This window comes from Nannobrachium achirus (assembly GCF_963921795.1).
Source record: "Nannobrachium achirus genome assembly, chromosome: 8".
Classification (NCBI taxonomy): domain Eukaryota; kingdom Metazoa; phylum Chordata; class Actinopteri; order Myctophiformes; family Myctophidae; genus Nannobrachium; species Nannobrachium achirus.
The window spans coordinates 68265789-68291079 of record NC_137817.1 but is presented as its reverse complement, the minus strand read 5'-3'; the positions used below and the strand labels follow the sequence as shown (position 1 = coordinate 68291079).

The 25291-nt window shown below is 42.6% G+C and overlaps 2 protein-coding genes across 2 annotated transcripts; one reads left to right on the top strand and one right to left on the bottom strand.

Moving 5' to 3' along the window:
* Positions 1–15229: 15229 nt before the first annotated feature.
* LOC308289367 (cytochrome c oxidase assembly factor 7-like) lies at positions 15230–15922 on the bottom strand (the record flags this gene model as incomplete). The annotated part of the gene is made up of 1 exon (XM_080731062.1): positions 15230–15922. The coding sequence occupies one exon, from the start codon at positions 15920–15922 to the stop codon at positions 15230–15232; it is 693 nt and encodes a 230-aa protein (XP_080587188.1).
* A 276-nt stretch (positions 15923–16198) lies between these two features.
* On the top strand, positions 16199–18199 carry LOC308290295 (carnitine O-palmitoyltransferase 2, mitochondrial-like; the record flags this gene model as incomplete). The annotated part of the gene is made up of 1 exon (XM_080732080.1): positions 16199–18199. The coding sequence occupies one exon, from the start codon at positions 16199–16201 to the stop codon at positions 18197–18199; it is 2001 nt and encodes a 666-aa protein (XP_080588206.1).
* Positions 18200–25291: the final 7092 nt, after the last annotated feature.

Below are 25291 nucleotides of genomic sequence, written 5' to 3'. Positions count from 1 at the left end.
TGTGATGTCCGCCGAGGTCCATACAGTAGCAGACGTGAAAAATAAATGGTTCAACAACTTCAACTTGAAATCAGCGGCAAAACAGAATATATCAGTACCAGCGGGAGACTCTGGTCACCAGAGGTGGTCAGGGTCCAGCTCAGTTGGAGATTAAGGAGCTGGACGAGAGAATTAGGGATTATTGGAGAGAAGGCATTGTCCGGTGTGCCAGGCACAGAAAATCTGGATACAGATTTGACCACCGTGACAGTGCCGTTATCTCCTCTCCCCGACCCCATCTCAGAACCGGAAGGTGAACTATGTTTGTTTTGTCATATATTTATAATATGTAATATATAAAAATGTATTATTGTCTCCACCAGCCGAAGGCATGGGGGAGAGTATGTTATATTACAATAATAATATGTTTATATTATACAGTATACAGTATATATATATATATATATATATATTTTTTTTTTTTTCTTTCTTCATTTCTCTATAAAAGACGTGTGTGCATGATGTGACATAACAGAAGAGCAATTTGTGCCGCTGTGTGTGTAAAGTGATTAGCCTATAGGCCTATTTGTGAATCAAAATTCACTTCAACATGTATAGTCGGGGGCCCCAGGGATATTTTGGTTCAGATTCTCGCAAATTCGCCAAATTTGGCACAGATGTTGTCCATAACATACTTAATCATTTTAAGATGGGTGCCAAGATGGGCACCCCATGGTACTGCCATAATTGAGCAATGCAATTGGTGTCCCATTAACTTTACATTACAGGAAAAAACGCAAAAAAGAATCTGCTTTAAGTAGCATATAACTGGTCAAACTACGGGGTTTTCATGATTCTGAATCCATTGCAAGCATCCGTTTTGCACAAAAAACATTCCTTGGGCTAAAAAACTGCCCTAAAAGACTATTAGTGATTAAAAGTGATGAGTCATTACTTTTAACACTTTCGTGGTGGCCGTTTTAGCTCAATGAATGTTTTTTTATGCAAAACGGATGTTTGCAATGGATTCAGAATCATGAAAACACCCTAGTTTGACCAGTTATATGCTACTTAAAGCAGATTCTTTTTTTCCTTTTTTTTTCCTGTTCTGAACCAAACGGTCCTTTTATTGCCCTGGGGCCACCGACTAGTAAGCCTTACGTGTTTTATTAAGTATTCCCTCTGTCTGGAGGTTATAGGGTACTTTTGCTCTTTGCTGTAGGCCTAGATACAGCTGTGCATTATTATGCCCCCCAATAAAGGTCACTAATGCCGGGAACGCAAAATGCGTTTCTACCTTTCAGGCCGGGAACGCAAAATGCTGTTTATCCTTTCAGACCGGGAACGCAAAATGCGTTTCCTGTAGTTTTTACCCTCTTCTGGTCTCGTGGCCAATGAAATGCATCAGGAGGCGATGACGTATGCTTCCCTGACTACCGCAAAGCATTCTGTTTTTTTTTTTTTCTGTTTGGGAGGGGGCTGCACTGGGAGAATCCCAGTGCAGCTTCTCATAGCGGCGAAATGGAAGACGCGTTGAGCGAAGGCAAACCAGGCCCGCTGGAATTGGCATTGTTATTGTTACGTGATATGTTTGAAAACAACGACGATGATGAAGAAGTGTTTCATGGATTTTATGAGGACTGGATTACTTTTCACGGATGCACTTTGAGACGGCTAGTTTCAGAGACCTACTCTTTGCTAGCACTAGCACAGAGTCAACCCCAAACTCCAGAACAACAGATTCGCAGCTATGGAGGTAATAACACTTATAAAATGATTATGATGATATGGTTCATTCATTCACATACACAGGCGCACACACACGCACGCACGCACATATAATAATAATGACAAATGTCGCTCGCCAGATTTACCGTTATATGGAGCTAAAAACAAGAATTGACACAGTCAATATGTAAACTGTTCAAAGTCAGGGACTTTGAACAGTCTATCCATAATGAGTGGGGCGTGAACACAGCAATATTAAGAAAGCGAAGAGAAGTAATGTTGCATAGGTGTGGTGGAACAACAAGAATTGAAATATTCAATATAAAGGCTGGTGGATTGTTGTTTCTTGTCAAAGTGGTGGCCTATGGTGTAAGACCTATGGTGTAAGGTCTCAAATATTTGCTAATTATGTTTCTATGTGCTACATAGGCTGAGAAATGTATTTTTTATTAGACGTTTTATAAGATTTATTACAATTTTTGAGTTTGCAGATTTAAAAAAAAAAATGATAAAGGTCTGGACCATGACAAGTAATTTCCCATGAAAGCCAAAGGTGTAAGCTATCAAACAGTTTTGAAATTTTGTTTCTAGCTGCTACAGAGGCTGAGAAATAAATGTTTTAGTAGACGTTGACACCTCTGTGAAGTTTTCCATAAAATCTCAGGTTTTAGGGGTATTTTTCCAATCGGCCATAGGTTTTTAAGGCTTTTTTCCAGGCGGACTTAGGTCTAAATGGGTTAATTGCAGTGTTGGGCAAGTTACTGAAAAATAGTAACTCGTTACCGTTACTAGTTACTTAATTTAAAAAGTACTAGTTACTTTACTGATTACTCACACCAAAAAAGTAATGCGTTACTGTGAAAAGTAACTTTTTAGTTATTTTTTATTTTTTAGTATAGTAATTTTTAGTAATGACCTTATAGCCTGGTTAAACTTTATAGCTTGTAACCCAAAAGAGAAATTAGACATTTGCCCGTGACCCAAACTAGTGAAAACAGCAGATCTACAAGCTCACAATGCATTGCTTTGCGATGTGTTGTGAGCTTGTAGATCAGCTATTTTCACTATTTCTTAAATATTTGTGTTCTAATTTATGGAATTTCTTTGATTTTATTTATAATGTATTCATAGAATTACTTACAAAATAACGTTGACATTTATTTTTTTAATTTGCAAGTAATGTAGTCTACAAAAAAACAGTAAATAATCATATTTTCCATTTATGAAATACAATGCCTTACAAGCAAAAAACTTGAGGCATTCTGTGGCTTTCTTTCTCTAACAACAAAATCACGGTTTGATGAGCCTTAATGAAATAGACCCGACAACAGATTTGACCGCGAGTCGGGACCAGAGTTATATAATTATAATACTGTAAGTCGACGGGACACATGCATGGATTTACAAGACGTTGTCAATCATCTCATCAATAACGCACAGTTGTGCACTGCACGCAGTCAGGGGCGTCACTAGCAATTCTGGGCCCCTAGGCCAGAAATCTGTATGGGCCCCCCCATGCAAGCGGAGAACCGGCCAACCGGGAACACTTTGTTACTGTTTGAATGACATGTCTCACAATGATACGGTAGCCGTGATCGCCTCAGCAATCATGTTCACCTTATTTGTCAAATTGTAACACCATTTACCATTTTTGTCTACTTTTAGTTTTACTCTTGTAGCCTAAGCAGGATATAAACAAACATGTAGTGTCTGGTGTAACAATTTGACAATGATAGCTCTTGAAACAAAGTCCAGGAATTTTAACTTGATCTAACCATGATCACTACACATAATCATCCATTACATGCACACTCAGATACAGCTACTGTATTATTAATACAGTATAATCCACAACAGTCCCATGAAATAAAAAGTGCAGACCACCATCATCACCAGCAAGTGAATGAGACACCAGAACTCTGACTTGAGCCCAGCCTCCCATGCAAGCCAATATAAAACAGTATAACAAAAAAACACTACCTTGTATTTTCAGTTAGCTTAAATATGTGCAGGTGTTGTGCAGAATATACAATCACTAATCAATAGCAGCAGTGCTCAAGCAAATGCACATGAGGAGTGAAGCATATAGGCTATACATAGGAAGTAGAATAGGAGAAAAAATAAGCAGTATAGAACTATTCAGATTGGGTGAAGTATGAACATGATTAGCCTACATGCAAAAATGAGTCTGCATGCAATCAGAACTTTGGCTAGTTAGCTAAACTATGGAAAACAAGGGTTGGATATAATGATCTGAGAATACATCTACTGTATAACAGGCTAGATCATATAAGGCTATATGAGAATGGCATAACAGGACATTCTTGTGTGTACTGTGTCTGTGTGTATGCACATACATTGTTTTAACAGCAAAGTCAGTCAGTGTGTTTAATCTACAGCAAGATCCTGTGAACATTTTGGGAGTTCACAAAACAATAATAGCCTACTGTGACTGACTGAAACAAAAATATTGTGATGCCTAGATTGTTATTTTTGTATGACATAATCATATGACTACTAGATAGATGATGGGATATTATACAATTATTGTTATTACTAGGGACATCCAGCAGTTTGTCTTGTTTCTCCAGCAGAGTTTCTAGTGTCTCCATCTATCTCTCTGGAAGAGGTTGCACATGAACTCTGCAGCGGCCGCACTGAGGCGCTCAAACACAAACACTCTGACATTAATCCTCACACTACTTGACACTATTACCATACTTTAGATAACTAGTCATTGTTGCAACAAACCAAACCATTTTTCACTTTGATTTGGGAACCTACATACATTCATAACATGATGCGATTGTGATCAACTGATCATGTCACTAGTTTGGGAGTGCTTCCTTCCAGAACTTAGCAAACAGGTGTTTCGTTCGAAACACTTGCGTTTGTGCTTTAAACGTTATCCATGCTTATTGCTTAATGGTGTTGGATAAAGAAGGAAGAAGGAAGAGGGGAGAAGATTTTCTGTTGCATGCTTACCCACAGACATCAGCTGCTTCCTTGAGTGTAAACAGTCAAGCTCTCCTCTCAGTTTACAGTAATGAAACATGCTGCTCTATGTCACATTACGTCTTTTTTTCTCTCTCTCCCTGTCTCTGTTCAATGCGTGTTGTGTGTGGAAGAAGCCGGGGGAGGGTGGAGCGAACAGAACCTGAAAGTTGATCTTATGTTTGCAGTCTTTTTTTTTTTTTTTTTCTCCCTCTCCTTGTCTCTGTTCAATGCATGCTGTTGTGTGCTGAAGAAGCTGCTTTACAGTCAGGACCGGGGGAGGGTGGGGCGAACAGAACGTGAGAGTTGATCTTATATTTGCAGGGCCAATGAAAAGACTTTTCCATTTACTTCAGATGATCATAATTATCCTGTAGAGCACACCTAAGTTTCACAACCATAACATGATGCAAGCGGACACACAAACCGCAAAGCTACTATAGGTCTCAAAACAATGTGAAAGCAGGAGAAACCATTTTAGCTTTGTAAGGGGTGAGTATATAATATAGGGACCCTCAATTATTTAAATTGTATCGCTCATTGGTTTTATTCCAGCAGTAATTTTAAGTTTTTAGACACAAATGATAAACATCATAATAATAATTATTATTATTGGGGGAAAAAGAGTTTTAATCCAGACTTTTCGAGGGCCTCTGGCACCTTGGGCCCCCTTACCTCAGTCTAACTTTCCTACCCCTAGCTACGCCACTGCACGCAGTGGACAGGAAAAGTCAGCTACTGTAAGTGATTTGCATTCTATCATATTCTACCTAGTGCGGGCTATCTGTAGTCATGTTTGCAGTCTGTATGTCTGCACTAGTCTGTTGGTAAAGCACAAATATGCCCAGTGCACGTCTCAGCGCGGCTCTGTCTGGCATTTCGTGTCGTTGTCTCCCCTCCTCTCTGCCTTGTGAGTGACAGAGAGGAAGATTCAGCTCAGCTCTAGATGCATAAAATAACGCAAAAGAACGGAGGAACGCACCGTGTAGTAACGGTAACTGAGTTACAGAATTAAAAAAAAGAACGTGTTAGCGTATTCGTTACTGAAAAAAAGAACGGCGTTACAGTAATTGCTTACTTTGTAACGCGTTAGTCCCAACACTGCTTAATTGTAATTCCAGCTCCCCCGATGCTGCAGTTGGGCCTCTGACACGGACGAGTCACAGCCTGATCCGCCGCCATTTTCACCATCACAGCCTTCCTGCAGCGGTACCTCCACACCCAGACCCAGGTCCCATTCCTCTGCCCAGCCCCAGCCTGCCCGTGTCTTGACGGATGCAGTGTTGGAGACACAAGAGAGGCTGGCTGCAGCAACTGAGAGGCTTGCGGCCTCCAACGAAATTATTGCGCAAAAAGTATCCACAATTGCCGAAGTTCTAAGAGGGGTGGCTGCCAACACAGAGCCGCATTCTGAATGAATTAACACAACTTCAAACCATAGTTTTTTTGGTTTGAAGTTCTCATTTATGTCAATTAATTTGTAGCCTATTAAATGAAAAAATATATATATATAAAAAAAAGAAAAAAACTTTTGTTTTGTGTGAAAATGTTCTTTTAAATGAGAAATAACAATAAGGGATCTCTGATAATGGAAACAAAGTACAAGACTTTTTTTGCTGAATGTAATGAGCATTTCTGTAATTTCTGTCATGACTGGTTCTGGTTCATCAGGACACGTATCTTCTGGTGGCCCTTGTTGTGGAAGTGGGGGAAGAGGTAGGCCTACACACCATGTTCCATAGCAATGTTGTGTAAGACATCACAGGCCATGCTCATCTTACAAACCTAAAAGGATGGAAAGATAAACATTGTAAAAATAGAAAACAAGTATAAATCCAGAATAATTATCAGACTTAAATTAACGCTGTTCATTTTAGTCTATATAACGTTTTTGGCATACTATAACAAATTCTCAGCTATTTAAATGCACCTTCTCCGGTTTGTAAAGCAGTTTGCCTCCTGATACGTCTAGAGTAGACACCACAGCGTCCTTTTAGAATCCCGGTTTAATATAAGCCTACAGGTGCAGTAATTTATAATTAGGCCTACTTTAAAGCTTCACGCTGGTCGCAAACAATGTATATTTTATAGTTGAAGGCCAAATACACAGTATAGGCTATGTAGGCCGGGAACATGACACATTTCGCATGAATTCATGCGTTGTCAACTTGTTGTGTAAACACAGACAAAACGAGCCAATACGAGGTGTAAATGTGATGGTGTTTTGGTAACAAATCCAAAATTAGATCGGAAGCGCCTCTCAGCGTCTCCGTATGAAAGGGGCCTTAAGCCATTCGCTGCGAACTTAAAATATGGATGTGCGCTAAAACTGCCGGGAAATAGCTATATTTTATTAACATGATAGGGTATAATTTCATTGTTTTCAAAGCCATGATGATAAACCACCACAAAAAGACCACTAGAGTGCGCCATCGTAACACTAAAACCTTCAGAAGAAACCATGTTTAAACCATGTTTGAAGGATGAGAAGGTGACGTTGCTCCATCGATTCACAATGGGAGATCCGCGGCGCGCCATCTGTGCTCAATCCTGTTCAATTCGTGTCTAAAACCACCATCGGTCTGGGCAACGGATTGTATACAGACGCCACGCACAAAATTTCCGAATCAAAATCCGACCTAGTGAAGCTGCGTAAGGGATGATGGCTTGCATTGAGCCTAACGGCTAGCAGATGCTATTGTAAACAGGAAGGCCTGGTTTAACGGTGACGCCATAATCGTATCCTTTTTTTTCACGGTTTCGTGTTATAACCAGCTGAAGGTAAGGAAACCGATTTGCTCCGTCGAAATACCCAAATAAATGCTTAAACAATGCTTTTATATTAAAGTCGATTAAAGTCGATCGGCAGGGACGTCCATAATAACAATGTTGATCTGGGAGTTGACCTGCGCTAAGTGAGTTTTTTATGTGCACGTGCGTGCAGTCTATTGCGCCTATGGTGTTTGGTAGACCAGCAATGTGTGGGATACCTTGGGGAACACCAGGGAACCCAACAGGTGGCCCCAACAGCACATTATGGAAGGGCCATATGTCATTCTGAGGGAACATATATGGTCTATTTCGGGATGGGTCAACATAGGGCTGAGGGAACATAAGGTTTATTTTTGGGCTGAGGGAACATAGGCTTGAGGGGACATAGGGTGGGGGGGAACATAAGGTCGAGGGAACATAGCCATGACAACAAAGAACGAGATAGTTGAAAACAAAGCATCTGGTCAGTACGAGTATGGTACCTGAACTTTCACAGGCAGGAAGTTCTTTTCTCTTTCTGGAACACCTTAGACAACCTGCTGAGATGTGTCAGCACATCTGCTCGCAGGTATACAGATGCACATTTAGTCAATCATATCAGGTTTGGTCCCATTTATATTTACCTCCGCTTTCAGGTTATCCAGGCCCAAGCACTCTGTTGCAGCCTGAAGTACAGCTGCTGCAGGAGGTTCCTGAAGGAAGTAAGACACTCTTGAAGATGCGTCTTTGCAGCTCAGTGCGAGGCAGTGTGCAGCACAGGCAACTGGCACCAAACATGGGAAGGTGTTCTGTAGTTGCTTTTGCTTTGCTACTCCATTCACTCTCCCTGTTCAATACAAAATAAGAAGACTGATTTATTTTAAACAGTAAATGTCAACCTTGTTGGTATTTCATACCAGTCATGACTGCTGCTCCATCTGTCTGCTCCATATTTATTTTTATGGAGGACCTCCCTTATGGCGTGGACAATGGTGTAAGCTCTGCCGTCACTTAGTGACACCAGGTCCAAAAACTGTCTGTACAGCAACCCCTCCTTGTCCATGTATCTGATGAACCGAGACATTAAACACAAGATCATTTTATTCAAGACCTAAGTCTTGGATCATTGTATAACATTTATTTTACTTAATTTACCTAATGTGAATATCAAGATATTTTTAACAGACTCATCTGTGGTCTTATCCACTTCCAAACCAATTGCCACAGAATTAGAGATGTCTTTGAGGATCGGTTCTCCCTCAGCAGTGCCCAGTAATTCAAGCATCTCGTCTATAATTCTGTGAGATAGTTGGTTCTCTTCCCAATCCCGAGATAAAATTAACTTAGATTAAATAATAGAAACTTGGTCATGATGTCAAAGAAATGCAAGCATCAACTTTTACCTTAAACCTTTCAAAAATACTGGCAGCCCAGTAGCTCAGCCAGCTCCAGGAGGTCTGCATACTTTGTGTGATGAGCCTGCTTCTTTTTGATGATAGTCAGAGGCCTTAGGGAGATAGAATGGTCATTTCGTGCTAATCAGTCTAAAAGCACAAAATTTTGCACAGATGTAGCCCAGGGCATGCTCTAATGGTTTAGCTAGGCCGAGTCAGCGACCTTCGGGGTTGCCAGAGCGGCCAAATCAAGTTGGGCTCCCGTTGACTTTCTATACACTATACTACAGTTGGAACAATACATCTGCTTTAAGTAGGATGTGAGGGGTCTAACTAGGGGTTTGTCATGATTCTGAAACCCCTAGTTAGACCTCTCCTACTTAAAGCAGATTTTTTTCTGGGTATTTTCCTCCTGTATAGAAAGTCGATGGGAGCCCAACTTGATTTGGCCAGTGTGACAACCCCGAAGGTCGCCGACTCGGACGCCCTAGCTAAATCATTAGAGCATGCCCTGGGATACATCTGTGCAAAGTGTGGTGCTTTTAAACTGATTAGCACGAAAAAACCCTAAAAGCCCCCGACTATGAGGTGGTACAGGCACTTAAAGCCACCGATCATATTTTGTGTGATGAGCCTGTTTCTTTTTGGTGAGGTGGTAGAGGCACTTAGAGCCACCAATCACAGCCTCATGTTCCAGGATCACAACCGGATCAAATGAAACAAGCACTGAAGATCCTGTTCAAAAGGTTAAGGGTCAACTAAAAATATTGTTCCTAACAAAACAATAGACCGTTTGTCAGCCTTCTGATTGGTCCCTGAGACTCCCTGACTGGCCAACCAGAAAAAACATTCACTTTTTGCTATCGGGGGTGGAGTTTGTGCAGTGGAGAATGTTGCTTCAGCCTTTCAAAAACTGTCCGCACTGCGCGACACGGCAATCGCCCGGTACGGCCGCGGTAGGTGATAGCGATCACGCTCATCATAATGAATAAGCTTCAACAAACTAGTTCACATGGACCTTATCAATGGTCTAACTAGTTACGATTGGGTACATATATTTTAAATGGGCAGAATTACGATTATGTGAGGAGAACAGATTATAGTTCTCCTCTTCCTACCCAAGATGCAATGCGCTTTCTATTTCTATACTATTCTCTCTCTGATCCAGAGGATTAAACTAATTAAAACATATATTTTCGGGGGGAAACTACTGTTTTGCTATGTAATTACTGTACCCTTTTCTTCCCTTTTTATTAATATCACGTAGATGTGTTTTTTTTTTGGTACTTTATATAGCTGTAATGAGGCTATGAACAAAAAAAAAATCCCATCCACTTCCACTATAAAAGAATCTGCAATAGTGATTCTGTCCCACTGGGATTAAACAAATTAAAACATATATTTTCGGGGAAATCCCCTGTTTTGCAATGTAACTACTGTACCTTTGTCTTCCCTTTTTATTAATATCACCTAGATGTTTTTCCTTTGGTACTTTATATAGCTGTAATGAGGCTATGAAAACATAAAAAAATCCCATTCACTGCCACTATAAAAACAATCTGCCCAGGGAAAATGTCCCATCATAGTAACAGTGCAGAATGGGGCGGGATTTGCAAACTAGTCTATTGTGTGCTCGCTTCAAGCCAAATGATATTGGCTATAAAAGTACAAACTGTCAAGATTGCAGACAAGCAGTGTTATTACATGAACTGAACAGCATGGACAATTAAATCAAAATAAAGTTAAAACATAACGTGGACGGGTAAACAATAAACAACACAACCATGGCAACCGTGGCAGATAATGATCCATATTGCCACACGAGCCCTGCCAATGTTTTAGCTTAACTCTCCTACTGCCAGATTATTTATTTATTTATTGGGTCTGGTGCCATCAAAAAGCGGCTTACCTTTGCGACGTTATAGTAGATAGACAGACAGACATTTATTTATTTATTTTTATTTTTTTGGGTTGTGCAATAGTGCACTTTGGTCTGCCAGGCAGCAGAGGGCGGCGTCATGCGAGAATGAATGTGAATTTGCCTGTTATGTGTTGAAGAAGAAGAAGACCAGTCACTGGCCACAGAGCCTTACAGCCAGAGGGAATCAACAAGGAAGTGAATTGTTCTCCGTTGATCTAACGCATAATGGATTTTTTACACCATCACCGCGGAAAATGTGTTTACAGTAGACGGCCGCGCGACCCCTCATCAGCTTACAGTCATCAGACGAACGAACCGAACGAGCGCCGTATTGGCGGAGAGGTCTTGCGAAATCGGGCGAACGTGAACGTTCAAAGCGTTGGGAGAGTTAATGACAGTTATCACTCGCGCCCCTGGGGTATAGATTAGTTTAGAGTCTAAAATAACCTATACCCTCATTAGTGGGTTGGCTTAACAAAATTATCGATAGGAAGCGGATAAAAGCGCAAAACTTTTTTTGAGGCTTCTTTAGGACCTAACGATGGATTTTAGCCTTGGGTACCAAACTTTATTTTGAAGTTTACCTATAGAATTATCCATATCAAGTTGGGCTCCCATCGACTTTACATACAGGAGGAAAATCTGATTTAAGGAGGGGTCTAACTAGGGGTTTGCACAAAAAACTTTCATTGGGCTAGACATGGCCCCACAAAATGATGGTTTAGTGATGAGTCATCATTTTTCACAGTATGTTGGGTATTTTTGGGGGCCATTTTAGCCCAAGGCTAGAAAACCAGGGTTAAGCAACCACACTACATATGACACTGTGGTATGTCATGTATTGTATGACTTCCAGACAGTTTAATGGAGTGCATTCATCTTAAAAACAGTTGATCCCAGGGTAATTTTCCCAGTAGCATAAATATAATAACAAAGCTACTCTTCACTGTTGGCCAATCCAGCAGCCTGGTAAGACTGAGATGAAGAGCATGGCTTTTATAGTGTTTGGGGAGGCACTAGCCAGGTTTCTCCCCTTCCGCTGATTACCTGACTCCGCCCTCCAAGCCGGTACTGCAGCTCAAAACACACCCATATGAGGTACAAAAGTATAGGCATCAAAATATACTTGGGGTATTAAAATAAAAATACTCAGATGGTCCAAATATTGATAAATCAGCAGATCTAAGCTCACAGCAAGTCACAAATTGTAGATCAGCTTCGTATGATTGTTAGCCAAAGTATTAAGTGTTTCATCTGTTTTGAATTAATAATACAATCTATGTTTGTATTAATAATAACATCTGCCAAAGAACTAAAGCTGTCAAATTCTGTAATTGTAGCTAAGTAGAAGTAATACAAATAAAAAGCCTGTCCACTGATCTCCCTGACAACCAACAACAACCAATAAAATGGCTGACTGTCCCTTCAGGCTATAGGATTTACAGTAAATCCTTAAATTCTATAGCCTGAATGGGACAGTCTGACGTTTTATTGGTTGCTGTTGGTTGTCAGGGAGATATCACAACCAATCGGGATCCTAAAACTTGATTATTTTACAAGTTAAATTAAAAACCAGATGGACACGAATAGTATTGTTGAATGAATTAAAGTGACAACGCCACTCCCAATTACAGGGTGGGAGACCCGCCTATCTTATACATGTACTGTTATTGTTACGACCAACTCGACCAACCCACTCAGGATAGCATGACAGACAGAGGCTTTTGTGTGTACAAAACCATTAACATCTTTATTCACATAATAGTATTAATTGAATCCATAATTCACATTGTACCACTTCATGGACCGGGGGAACAATAATAACACTTCATAAAATCACACCACTGCAAAAGGGGTTAATATCTAAATAACACTGCACACTGTTAATAAAACTGTGACTTATAATGCGCACACAAATCACACAAATCACATAAGTGAATACTTGAAGCACTGCAAACTTAACATGGGGAAGGGGCATGGGGCATGGTCACTAAGTAGGTGGTACAGCAAGTGAGAACTCTGATAAAAACCTAGTACAAATAAGGGAGGCACTTGAGCATAGCAACTATTTCAAAACTAAAATGAAGGAAAAGAGCAATGGCTGCCTTGCTGACCACAGCAGTGTGTCACCAATACAGCCTGCAATATACAAATGCACCAATTAGTTACCATATACAACCCACATTACATAATGCATATTATAGCCTACTGGAAGTTCAACTTCATACCTCCAGGGCAGGCCCGAAGCACTTGGGCACCCAACAGGTAGGAACCTGAGCTGACCAGGATCATCTGGGTAGGGCCCTCTATAATATAATACAGAAAATAATAGTTAAACACCAAAAAGGGTATAAAGGTTTAACTCCCATAAACACAATGCTGGTTGAACACCATAACCTTCATACAGTATATACACATGAACCTAAAGTATAATTAAGCCTACCTCAAGACTCTGCTAATGCATATGCATGTACATTGGTGATTTCTGGCTCCCACATAAATCACCGCCCCAGTCACAGTAGAGCAACACCAGGAGTCTAGAAGTGCAGTGACATAAAGTAAGTACTTGTAAAGTGACTCATAAAACCAACAGAAGATACCAAATCTAAAGTGTCAATGCCTTTGGTAACATACCTTTTTAAGTTAGAATACACACACACAAGGTGCTGAACACCAGCGCACCGCGCTCCTCACAGACAGACAGCCTCGACACACGAGAACAAACGCTAGTACAGCTGCTCTCACGAGACCTCATATACTATACAATACAGACGGCTCCACTCTAGTCAGTCTCTGCAGACGGCTCCGCTCTAGTCAGTCTCTGCCAGCTCTGAGCTCCCAGGTCCTAACGTCCCACCCGTCACATTTGAATGGTGTTTCTATGTGTAAGTATGTAGTAGTTGATGTTTTGAGGACATAGAGTCCAAGATGACATAATGTGAAATGTAAAACAAATTGAATGTGGGATCATGATCAGGGTTTCCTGCAGGAAAAAGTCTTGACCAGGGGGGATTTCATGGCGCACGCGCGAAGCGCGTGCGCAGAATTTTTTTTGATAATTAATTAATTAATTCGAGTAATTAATTCACGTAATTTTTTATATTAATTCTTATTTTGCCCTATAAAAAACACATGAATGTGCCCATGATGACGGAAAACACAACTACATGCTATCATTCACATTTATTCAACATTGAATAGGCATTCAGGAGATACCAGCCCTTATGTTTTCTTCAAATGTAAACAAACATGGCTGCCATGTTTGAAAGATAGGGTTGGTATGGGGGTTAAACATGCAATTTCGCGATCGCGATCATGCCTAGTACATTGTTGGAGGTCCAAAAACTTTTTTTGAGAAAAAAAAATTTTTTGAAAAAAAAAAAAAAAAATTTTTTTAGTCCCTTGGGGGGGCGGGGGGGTTTTCAGGCCGGGCGGGGCGCCTGGCCTGTAAAGTGCTGCAGGAAACCCTGATGATTAATTTTTTCATTTAAGACTAGGTTTTCTGAACAAATTCAAAATAAGCTTAGCTTGAATCAGTGAACAAATTCAAAATAAGCTTAGCTTGAATCAGTGAGACATGTGCCTTTACACTCGACAATACAATTAAGAGATATTTAGCTGCCCAGAGGCCACTGTTGGATGATGACCAATTCAGGGAAACAACGATACCGGCACATGATTTCATGTGCCAAAATAACGTGATGGTAAATGGTACCCATTAGTGGTGCGCAGATAGGCTTTTGAATTCATCCGAATCCATCCGCACAAATTAATTATCCGCCTGTTATCCAACCGCATTAATTATATTTATCCAATTCATAAATCCGCATCCATCCTCATCCGCATCTTCCATTATGTCAAATTATTATTGTTTTCTGGTAGGCCTATTCCCAGAAATGCATTGATTTAGCCTACGGAGTGTCTGTTCGTCTTTTTTGCGCTGCGCTTCGCTGACAGATAGACAGGCACACAGAGAGAGAGAGAGAGAGAGAGAGAGAGAGAGAGAGAGAGAGAGAAACAAGCACACACACAGCGTGTTAGTGGGAAGTTTAACTTACATATGCTTTTCAATATGCGCGAGGGATCTACAGTATGAAAGAGATTCATAGCGCAGCGCGACCATAGAGGTAAGGTAATGAGCGTGACGAGGCATGCTGTGATGCCGATCCAGTGGTTGCAGCTGTATCGTTTTAATGTGGACTGGACATTGCCTCATGAAGAATTAACAAATTATAGTAACACACACTCTCACACAGACACAAGCATTCAGAGATGCAGCTTTTGCATTGATAGATATATTATGTCATAATTTATTTCCTGCATTATTTCATCCGCGGTAATCCAAAATGAATTAATACTTATATTTGATTGATCCAAATCCGCCCGCATCGCGGAACACCGCGGTGCACCACGGCTAAAACCGCCATCCGCGCATCACTAGTACCCATGTAACCCTATAAAATCACTCCCCGAACGTCAACTGTCTTTCCTTCTCCATGCCATGCAGTTCTCTGGCTCTTTTCTTTAGCTCGTCTGCCTTCTTTTCATCTTTCTCCGTGCCGTCCCCACGTCTGTACATGAGGCTGGCGTTGGCACAGCCCCACACATGTCCCAGCTCACAGGCCCTGCTGGCGTACTTCAGTGCTCGAGGCATGTCTGGTCGCACGCCCCCAGCATTGTCCTCGATGAACAAGGCGCCGAGGTTAAAGCATGAAGGGGCGAACCCCCCATCACATGCCTTCATGTAGTACTGCTGGGCCACTGCAGCGTCAGGTCCAGCCTCCATTGCCTGTCCGTCGTGGGCTAGTGTTCCAACAGCATGGCAGGCATCCATGGACTTCTTTCCGCCTGCATTGCAGGAGCGCATGAAGCAGGAATAGGCCATTTTCAGACACCGAGTCACCCCACCTTTTCCCGTGATGTGGTATGCCCCCAACTTGTAGCAGCCCTCAGCGTTCCCATCTGCCTCACAGTTGTGTTTCAGAACCTGTGCCGCGGACTCGTAATTCTTCTTGATTCCTTCCAAGTAGTCCGCAAGTCGTTGGCATCCTTCTGGTTCCTTTTCTTTGTAGCACTGGAAGCTGTATTCCACACCTATATTATCTAGGAACTCTTTCACCTCGCTTTCGTCTTCAAAGTTGATGAGTCCAGCCATTAATACAACCCACGATCTGTTCTGTGGAGATGTCCACCACTTTTTGACCTTGCTGTTTGCTGTGTTTGGTCATATTACTTTGATGTAAATCTATGATGTCAGTCATCTATGACACCAGTGCTATGAGGTCACTATCATGATGTCACTGATCTCCATATTTAGGCATAGAGACAGGGACAGCAATACAGATTGAGCTTACTTAATAGAAGGCTAGGGAAGTCACTGTTTGAGTTCAAGAAAGCAGAAAAGAGACAAGAGAGGAGCGAGAGAATGATAATGACATTGTCACTCTTTGGCCACAGTCTAAAATTCTTAAGGACTAAAGGGCTGGTCAAGCACTGGTCATCAGTAAGCAAAATCACAGCTCCAGAAATACTGGGACAAAATGGGCCTTCATTGGAGTACTTGCATCAAAGTATTGTACCCTCCATGCACTACCAGAAGAGTCTGCCAAGACTACCTATCCCTACACTCGACAATACAATTAAGAGATATTTAGCTGCCCAGAGGCCATTGTTGGATGATGACCAATTCAGGGAAACAACAATACTGGCAAATGATTTCATGAGCCACGTGGGGAAACAGCTGCACGGAGACCTTGTAGCTCAGGACAATAATAATAAGCATACCAGCTATATCTCATCTCCGTGGTTTGACATGTATCTGTCTGCGCGAGAATCCGTTGTGTTGAATTACAACCCCTTCATGTCCTTCCATCCTGACCCAAAGACAGAATACAATGACCAGCTGGTGCGAGCCACCAATATGGTGTGTTCCGCTGTGCGCTTTATGAAGACCCTGCGTGCTGGCTTGCTGGAGCCCGAGGTTTTCCACCTCGACCCAGCAAAGAGTGACACAGACGCCTTCAAGAGGTTCATCCGCTGGGTACCCCCGTCGCTGTCCTGGTTCGGAGCCTACATGGTAAACGCGTACCCACTGGACATGTCTCAGCACTTCCGCCTCTTCAATTCCACTCGCATTCCCAGGCAGGGCCGAGATGAGCTCTTCACTGATGAGAAAGCGCGACACCTCTTGGTGATGAGGAAGGGCAATATGTATGTCTTCGATGTGATAGACATGGATGGGAACTTGGTGAAACCTGCAGAGATCCAGTCCCACCTAAAGTATATTTTGTCTGACCCATTCCCTGCACCCGCCTTTCCTCTCGGGATCCTGACCAGCGAGAACAGGGATGTGTGGGCCGGACTGAGGGACAAGCTACTTGCGGCTGGAAATGGCGAGTCGCTTCAGATTGTCGACAGCGCCGTCTTCTGCCTCTGTCTGGATGATGAGAGTATGCAGGACCATATTCACGTGTCCCACAACATGCTGCACGGGGACGGCTGCAACCGCTGGTACGACAAATCCTTCAGCCTCATTCTAGCCAAAGACGGACAGGCAGCGATCAATTTTGAACATTCCTGGGGCGACGGCGTGGCTGTGCTCCGATTCATGAACGAGATCTTCAAAGACACCACCGAGAAGCCGCTGGTAAACCCTGACTCTGACCCTGCTGCTGTGTGCTCAGATGCTGCCGTGCGCAGACTCCAATTCAACCTGGGCGTTGAGCTGGAGAATACAATCACAAAAGCCAAAAGGAACTTTGATGCGGCTGTGTCAAAGGTCACCATCGACACCATTGAGTTTCAGAAGGGTGGCAAGAAACAACTTAAGGAGAAGAACTTGAGTCCAGACGCCGTCGCCCAGCTGGCCTTTCAGATGGGCTTCCTGAGGCAGTATGGAAAGACGGTGGCTACCTACGAGTCATGCAGCACAGCGGCATTTAAACATGGCCGCACAGAGACCATACGGCCAGCCACCATCCACACACAATCCTGTGCACATGCCTTTGTTTGCCAGCCGGTACAGCACAGTGCTGAGAAGCTGCTGGCAATGCTCACTGCATGCTCCAAATATCACGGGCAACTCACCAAAGAAGCAGCCATGGGCCAGGGGTTCGACCGGCATCTGTTTGCCCTGCGTCACCTGGCGAGCGCCCATGACCAGCCTCTACACGGCCTGTACAAAGACCCAGCCTATGCTGCCATCAACCACAACATCCTCTCCACTAGCACCCTCGCAAGCCCTGCCCTCAGCATAGGAGGCTTTGCGCCGGTGGTCCCTGATGGCTTTGGTGTGGGCTACGTTGTCCATGATGAATGGATCGGCTGCAACGTCTCCAGCTACCCGGCTCGCAATGTTTATGAGTTCCTGCAGTGTGTCCACAAGTCCTTAGAGGACATCTTCGCTGTCCTGGAAGGAAAACCTATCAGCTAAGGAAGGCGGTTTGTTCCTTCCTTCCTGCGGCCATAGCTGAGTGGTTAGTGTCGGACAGATACAGAGATGTCCATACATGGGCATATCGTTCAGGTCAGTTGTGCGACGTAGGCGTGAGGGCCGCATAGTGGCTTGTATTATAAGTATAATAAGTGGAGTCGTCTTTGAGGATAAGAGCGATACTGGTGCAGTACCCTTGTTCATATTACTTGGATGGAAGTCTAGATGTCAGTCATCTATGAGATCAGTGCTATGACGTCAGTATCATGATGTCACTGATCCCCATATTTAAGCAATGCAGATAGATAGAATAAATAGAAGGCTAGGGAAATCACTTTTCAAGAAAGAACCAGAAAGATGCAATTTTGGAAATTGCGAGTGTGGTTGCCCTGCCCGTTTTACAGTATAATAAGATATTATGATGTCACGTGAAGCTTGACCAATCATGGAAATCAAGAATAAACAAAAAGCAAGAAAGGGTGACACAGCAAGACGCCACAAGCAACCCTCTCTGGGAAAGTAGAGGTCAGAGTCAGTACAACTATTGTTCCAGTTGAGTTTGTCCTAGATTATCCTACACACAGAAAAATAAGGTTCCAATTGGAACCAAAAATGGTTCCCCTGGTTCTTCAGAGTGATTCCATATGGTTCCCCTGGTTCTTCAGAGTGATTCCATAGGGGAACCATTTTTGGTTCCAGAAAGAACCTTTTTCACCAAGGTTCTTTAAAGAACAATTTATTCGAATGGTTTGATAAAGAACCACTAAAGGTGCTTCAAAGAACCATAAAAAATGGTTCTTTGAGGAACTGTTTCTGGTCACGAGCTGAACAGTTTGGGAACCAGTGGACTACAATGTGCTCACAGTATTTATATTTTTCAGGACTGCCAGAGGACCTCATCGTGGAGGAAGAGCTTCAATTGTCACACAGCAACAAGAGACAAGAGCCATTGTAGACAAGGTCTGTGAAAACAATATCCTCACACTAAAACAGACACAAACAAGGATCCTGGCTGACAATACCATCTTCAATGACCTCCACACAATCAGCATCTCGACAATACATCGCATTTTTCACATAAATTTAATGACAATGAAGCAAGTGTACAGGGTTCCGTTCCAACGCAACACAGACCGTGTGAAGGCCCTACGTCGAGAGTATGTGCTTGTAAGTCCCATACATTCATCACTGACACATGCATGCATTGTACCAGTATACATACTGTAATCTACTGTAATAGTGTTCCTTTTCTACATTGTCTCACTGTAGCAGACTGTGTCTCTGTGTCCATACTGTAACTTGTATTCTCATGCTGTCTGTTTCAGCGCATCCAGGACTATGACACAGCCAATGAACTCTATGAATATATCTTCATAGATGAGGCTGGGTTCAACCTGATAAAGAAGAGGCGCCGGGGAAGAGATGTGATTGGCCAGCGGGCCATCATTTGAGGTCCCAGGCCTGCATGGTGGCAACATCACTATGTGTGGCCATGAACCACCATGGCATCCTACACAGACATGCCCACCTAGGGGCATACAACACAGCCCTTCTACTTGGATTTCTAGATCAGGGGTTCCCAAACTTTTTTGTCTCAGGGCACCCCATAAATATTTGTTTAATCCTAGGCACCCCTACATTATACTTTTCACTCCCAGCACCTTATATTCATAGCATATCGTCGTTGTCGGGTGGAAACCTTGTATGTCCAAAACCGTTCGTTTTGTATTTATCATCTATAAAATGTACTAAACTAGTGAAAACAGCAGATCTACAAGCACACAACTGTGATTGTAGATCGTCTGTTTTCACTAGTTTTGTGTGACAGAGGTTTCTGCCTGACAGTGACAATATTTTAGTGATTATGTTGCGAGGAAAACGCTGAGATAATAGCCATTTTGGTTAGAACTGTCTGAAAATGACTTTGTACTTTAAGTTTAAAATTATACTAAATATTTCTTCAAGTGTCCAAATAAATTCCAAATATTATCAAATGATCTCGCGGCACCCCAGGGGGCCCTGTCACCCACTTTGAAAACCCCTGTTCTAGACGGCCTGTATGATATGCTTGTCCCACCTGATCATGACATAGATAACCCACAGCGGGTCAACTATGTGATAATTTGGGACATTGTAAGCTTCCACAAGGCTGCCCTGGTGCATGAGTGGTTTCAGGACAACCCACGGTTTTCTGTTCTATACCTTCCACCTTATTCCCCCTTCCTCAATCCCATTGAGGAGTTCTTCTCAGCCTGGAGGTGGAAGGGGTATGAAAGGAACCCACAGAGCCAGGTCCCACTGCTTCAGGCCATGGAGGAGGTTTGTGGAGATGTGGGCTGTGAGGCCTGTCAGGGCTTCATGCGGCACTCTAGGCGGTTCTTCCTCGGCCAAACATTCCTTTTTCAAGAGCATTGCCAGAGTCACCAATGACTTTGTAAACATTTGTCAGACTCTAGCAAAGAGAAATCAGCTTCAGCAGTGTTGGGATTGGCAGACCTCAAGTCTCTTCGAAGATGATGCACAACGAGCAGTCTGTGAGTTGTCCCTTCCACAACTTCCAGTGAACTTGCAGGCTCTTTTTTTTATTTATTTTTTATTGCTAAAACACAAAAGCAAAAATTAGGCACAATTTTCACAACCTTTACTTCTGTCCCCAATCGCTTGACTCAATTTGTTACAGTAAAAAGTAGTGAAAATAGCAAATCTACAAGCTCACAACCCAGCGGAAAGTGATGCGTTGTGAGCTTGCAGATCTGCTGTTTTCACTCATTTGAGTCTTGGGCTAGTGTCTATAGTAATCTCTCTTTTGGGTCACGAGCTGAAAAATTTGGGAACCAGGTTTTCTGTTCTATACCTTCCACCTTATTCCCCCTTCCTCAATCCCATGGAGGAGTTCTTCTCAGCCTGGAGGTGGAAGGGGTACGAAAGGAACCCACAGAGCCAGGTCCCACTGCTTCAGGCCATGGAGGAGGCTTGTGGAGATGTGGGCTTTGAGGCCTGTCAGGGCTTCATGCGGCACTCTAGGCGGTTCTTTGGAGGACATCGCCTGCGATGTTGATGAGGCCCTCTGGCCAGACAGAAACCAGAGGCGTAATGCCCCATGATGTTTATGCTTGAATGGTGGGACGGGACGGGACGGGACGGGGGGGTAAACGTTAAGACCAGGGGTGTAGTTGGCTGGATTATTCTAGCTTTCCCGGAAGAGAAAGATCCCATGATTGTTTTCCCCCTGTGAGGTACCAAAAAGATTTGTTCTCCACTGGACCCCATTCATTTTCCTCTTTGATTTTCTAACCTTAATAAACAGTCATAAATACTTTATGGTTCCTGTCGCTGGTGAAAAACTGCCTTTCAATTACCATGATATGCGTTTTGTGCAAATATGGTCCCATTTATGTTAAAATTGATGATAAAGTTGCGGGGGGCGTGGCCAACTAAACTGATACCAGCCGGCTGTGTTCTTCTTCGTGTGCTTTATTTTCGGGAGGCTCAACAACACATTCTCCCATGTATCCCTACGGTTCCACGTGACCATTGGCAGCCAATAGCATTCCTTATGATTCCTGGGGTACCATTCAAACAATGATGGCGACACCCATACAAGGGACAAAAAAAGCGTCATTTTTGCCGCATAGAAACCAATGGCTTCGCGTCGTCCATATTTCTTTTACAGTCTATGGTTTAGACCTACAGTCAATAAAATGTTTTGTCTGCATATTTGTGTGCTGTTTTATGTTTGTCTATGAGAGAAGTGGGCATACACTGGGTCATTTGACAAAAAAGGGAATTGGTTCATTTACCAGAGTAATTGTCATTCATTCAGTGTGTTCCATTTCTATAATTGTGTTTTAAATTCAGTGTTCAGTGTTCTGTACATGCTTGGTAGTGTTCAGCCAAAAGCTTAGTTGTGTTTATTCAATGAATGGTATGTGTGTGTCATGTGAAAATATGGCTGTGTTTACCAAATGAAAACACAAGTTCCATTTAAGAGATTTGATGGCAAAGAGTTGTTTTGCAAAGGGATGCCAGGGTTTCAAAGGCCCCCACCACCCCCTCCTCTGCAGAAAAGAAGTAGTGCTGCACGGTTAATAGTTTTCAAACCGAAATCGCGATGTGAAATCTTGCGATTAGCGAATCACAAAGGCAATTTTAGAAATCCCTTCATAATTGACTAAGCAATGATAAAATCAAACTGTGGTGACTTTCTTTGCTTCCTAAATACCTGCGCATCGCCGCACCACTGATTAGCCAACATTACGTTGTTACGTAATGTGTTACGTTGAAACTGTCTGTCTAACAGGGCGTAAAAGTTTATTTCCGTTCCAACGGAGTACACCATGGCCACAGGTAGTGAATGTTGGTAATCATTATAAATATAACATCCTTAAATCCTTGTGCATAGATTAATACTCCCATTTGTCGTAAGCTGAAAGTGAATGTGATGTTTTGGCACAGACGGTGGCTCCGGCCATAGCCGTGGGAACTATAGGTGCTGCAGGAGCTCCAGCACCCCTATGGGGAAGTTTTAATTTTTTATTTAAATAAGAGCAAATCAAACATAGCAAAAAAACTTTGCCTGTTGTTGTCGTTTTTTATTTATTCATTTATTTATATATTTTTTGGGGGGACGCCATATAATTTACAAATGATATAGCCTACTATAATATGTTTCAGATCATCGCCTTGGCATATAGCCTACATCTATGCTTATTTGGGGGTATTTGTCCAGTCCTTTGTTATGTTAGGCTATTTGATGCTACATTGCACATTGCATGACGATTCTGCACTTTGGCCTATTTATATATATATATATAAAAAAAACAGAATTAAACCCATTATAAAATGGATTAAAACAACGATAAAAAATATTATAATTTTTTAAGGCAATGGCAAAGATGGGAGTCCTCATGGAAAATTGGCATTACATTTTGGATAACACTGTTCTATTGTGAAAATAGCAGATCTACGTGAGCATGTAGATCAACTATTTTCACTTTTGTCAGTTTTTTACACAGGTTTCTACGGTTTCTTGGGCTGGATATGGCAGCCTGGAATGGTTTTTCAAGTGCAGCTAAACTTAGCATGTTAGTAAACGTGCCACAATTTACAATAATGCATTGCACCTGTGCAGCTGACCTGCAGAACCTGGGAATATACCATTTTGTCAAGATGGGGAGAATACAAGTGTGGAGAATATAATTATAATACCTTGGTTAAAGTGACCCTTTTGTTAAATGTTGCATTTGTAGTTATTTTACTGTAATTTAACAACATAATAACCAGCACAGATAGACAAAGAGACATTCATGGATTTATATTTAAAAGTAACTTTTATTTTCCCCCCTGGATCCAGGGTATGGCAGCAGCATACCCCTGCCATACCCAATTGACGCCCCTGCTCTTCCTCTTCCAGTTCCACACCAAGGAGGCTATGGGGAGAAGTCACCCGGTGACGTGTTGGTGTCCACGCCTATCCGCCATGACACTTTCGGTGGCAAAACTGGCACCGGAAGTTTGGTGAATAACATTAGCGTCTATGAGCGCCGGCTGGGACAGCTCATGAACAAAAAAACATTCTGAACGATAGAGACCTTTATTGTATAATTGCTCCAGGAATATAAAAGAAGACATATCACAGGTATTTTCCAATCACTTGCTTTTCGATGTGCACAGTGCACAATGTTATTGAGGCAGCTAAACAGCGGCGAGTATAGTTTCTCTCTCGGCGCTGTCGCGAGATTTGGATTCCAGACAGGGAATGGTGGAGAGTCTCGCAATACTAGCAAGTTCAGAAACGTAAATTGTGCTCTTTAGATGCCTCTATAATGGTATACAGTGTACTCACCGAAAAGCAACACAGCAGAAAACAATGTGTGACATGTTGTCTGAGCTGAATATTTTATAAAGGTCTCTATCGTTCAGAATTATTTTGTTCATGAGCTGTTCCAGCCGGCGCTCATAGACTCCAATGTTATTCACCGAACCTCCGGTGCCAGTTTTGCCACCTAGAGTGTCATGGCGGATGGCCATGGAGCCTAAATACGCCCTGTGTCCTTACCTTATTTGAATTACCTTGTTCCACACTGCCCCAGGGATCCGCAGAAGCCAGGCAGTCACATCCATCCAACGTGTCCCCTACCTCCTCCTCCACCTCCTCCTCCTCCTCATCGCACACGTCTAACTCAAAATAAATCAGCTTTTAAGAAAAAAGTGCTGTGGTATTTACTGGAAACCAGTTATAAATAGCTTCAGGAGAAATTAATTTGTAAAAGTTATTTCCTGCTAGTATTTATTTAAGCGATATCATATTAATGTGCAAATGTGAATTAATGCAATGTAATGTTTTCTTTTTTATTGTATTGTTTTCTTTTTTTTACTTTATAGCTTTTTTTAAATTTATTTGTAATATGACTTGTATGGACCCCAGGAAGACTAGCTGATTGCTGCGGCATCAGCTAATGGGGATCCTTTTCAAATAAACAAATAAACACGCCCTCGTCCCTGTCTCAAGAGGCAGACCTCGACAATCCCGGCAACCTCGACTACAGACGCCTGCACTACCACCTGCCACAGCCAGGGGCAGCCGAACAGGATGCTGAACCTTTCAGTTTTACAGATCTGGACCAAGCCCCCAGGACCGAGGGGGAGCTTTGAAGCAAAATGGACATGGTGGCCGTTTGAGGTACTGCAGTTGGGGCTTCTAATCGCTTCTAATCATGAACGCGCATCTAGGCTGCTTTGTATTGACGCGCGTTCATACCCAAGTGCTCGTTCATGAATTAGAGCCCCAGCACGTCCATGAACACAAACTATAACGCAAAACGCGTCACAGAAGCAAAATAGAAGCCCCACTACGTCACGTTTCAGAGGCGTTTCAAACGCGGAAGTACGCTTCATGCGCTGGGTGAGCAACTCAATGCAAGTGGACGGGCGGGGATATCCGGTGTCCTCTCTATTCTTATTATAACTCTATGATCTGGACGAAAGGAAGCGGAAGTTGGTCACCGGTCCGCATGATGGACAAAGCTTGTGCGTGGAGGAGTTGGCACTGGACCTCAAGCATTTTCTCCATGACTTGGTCGTTGCCAAGGC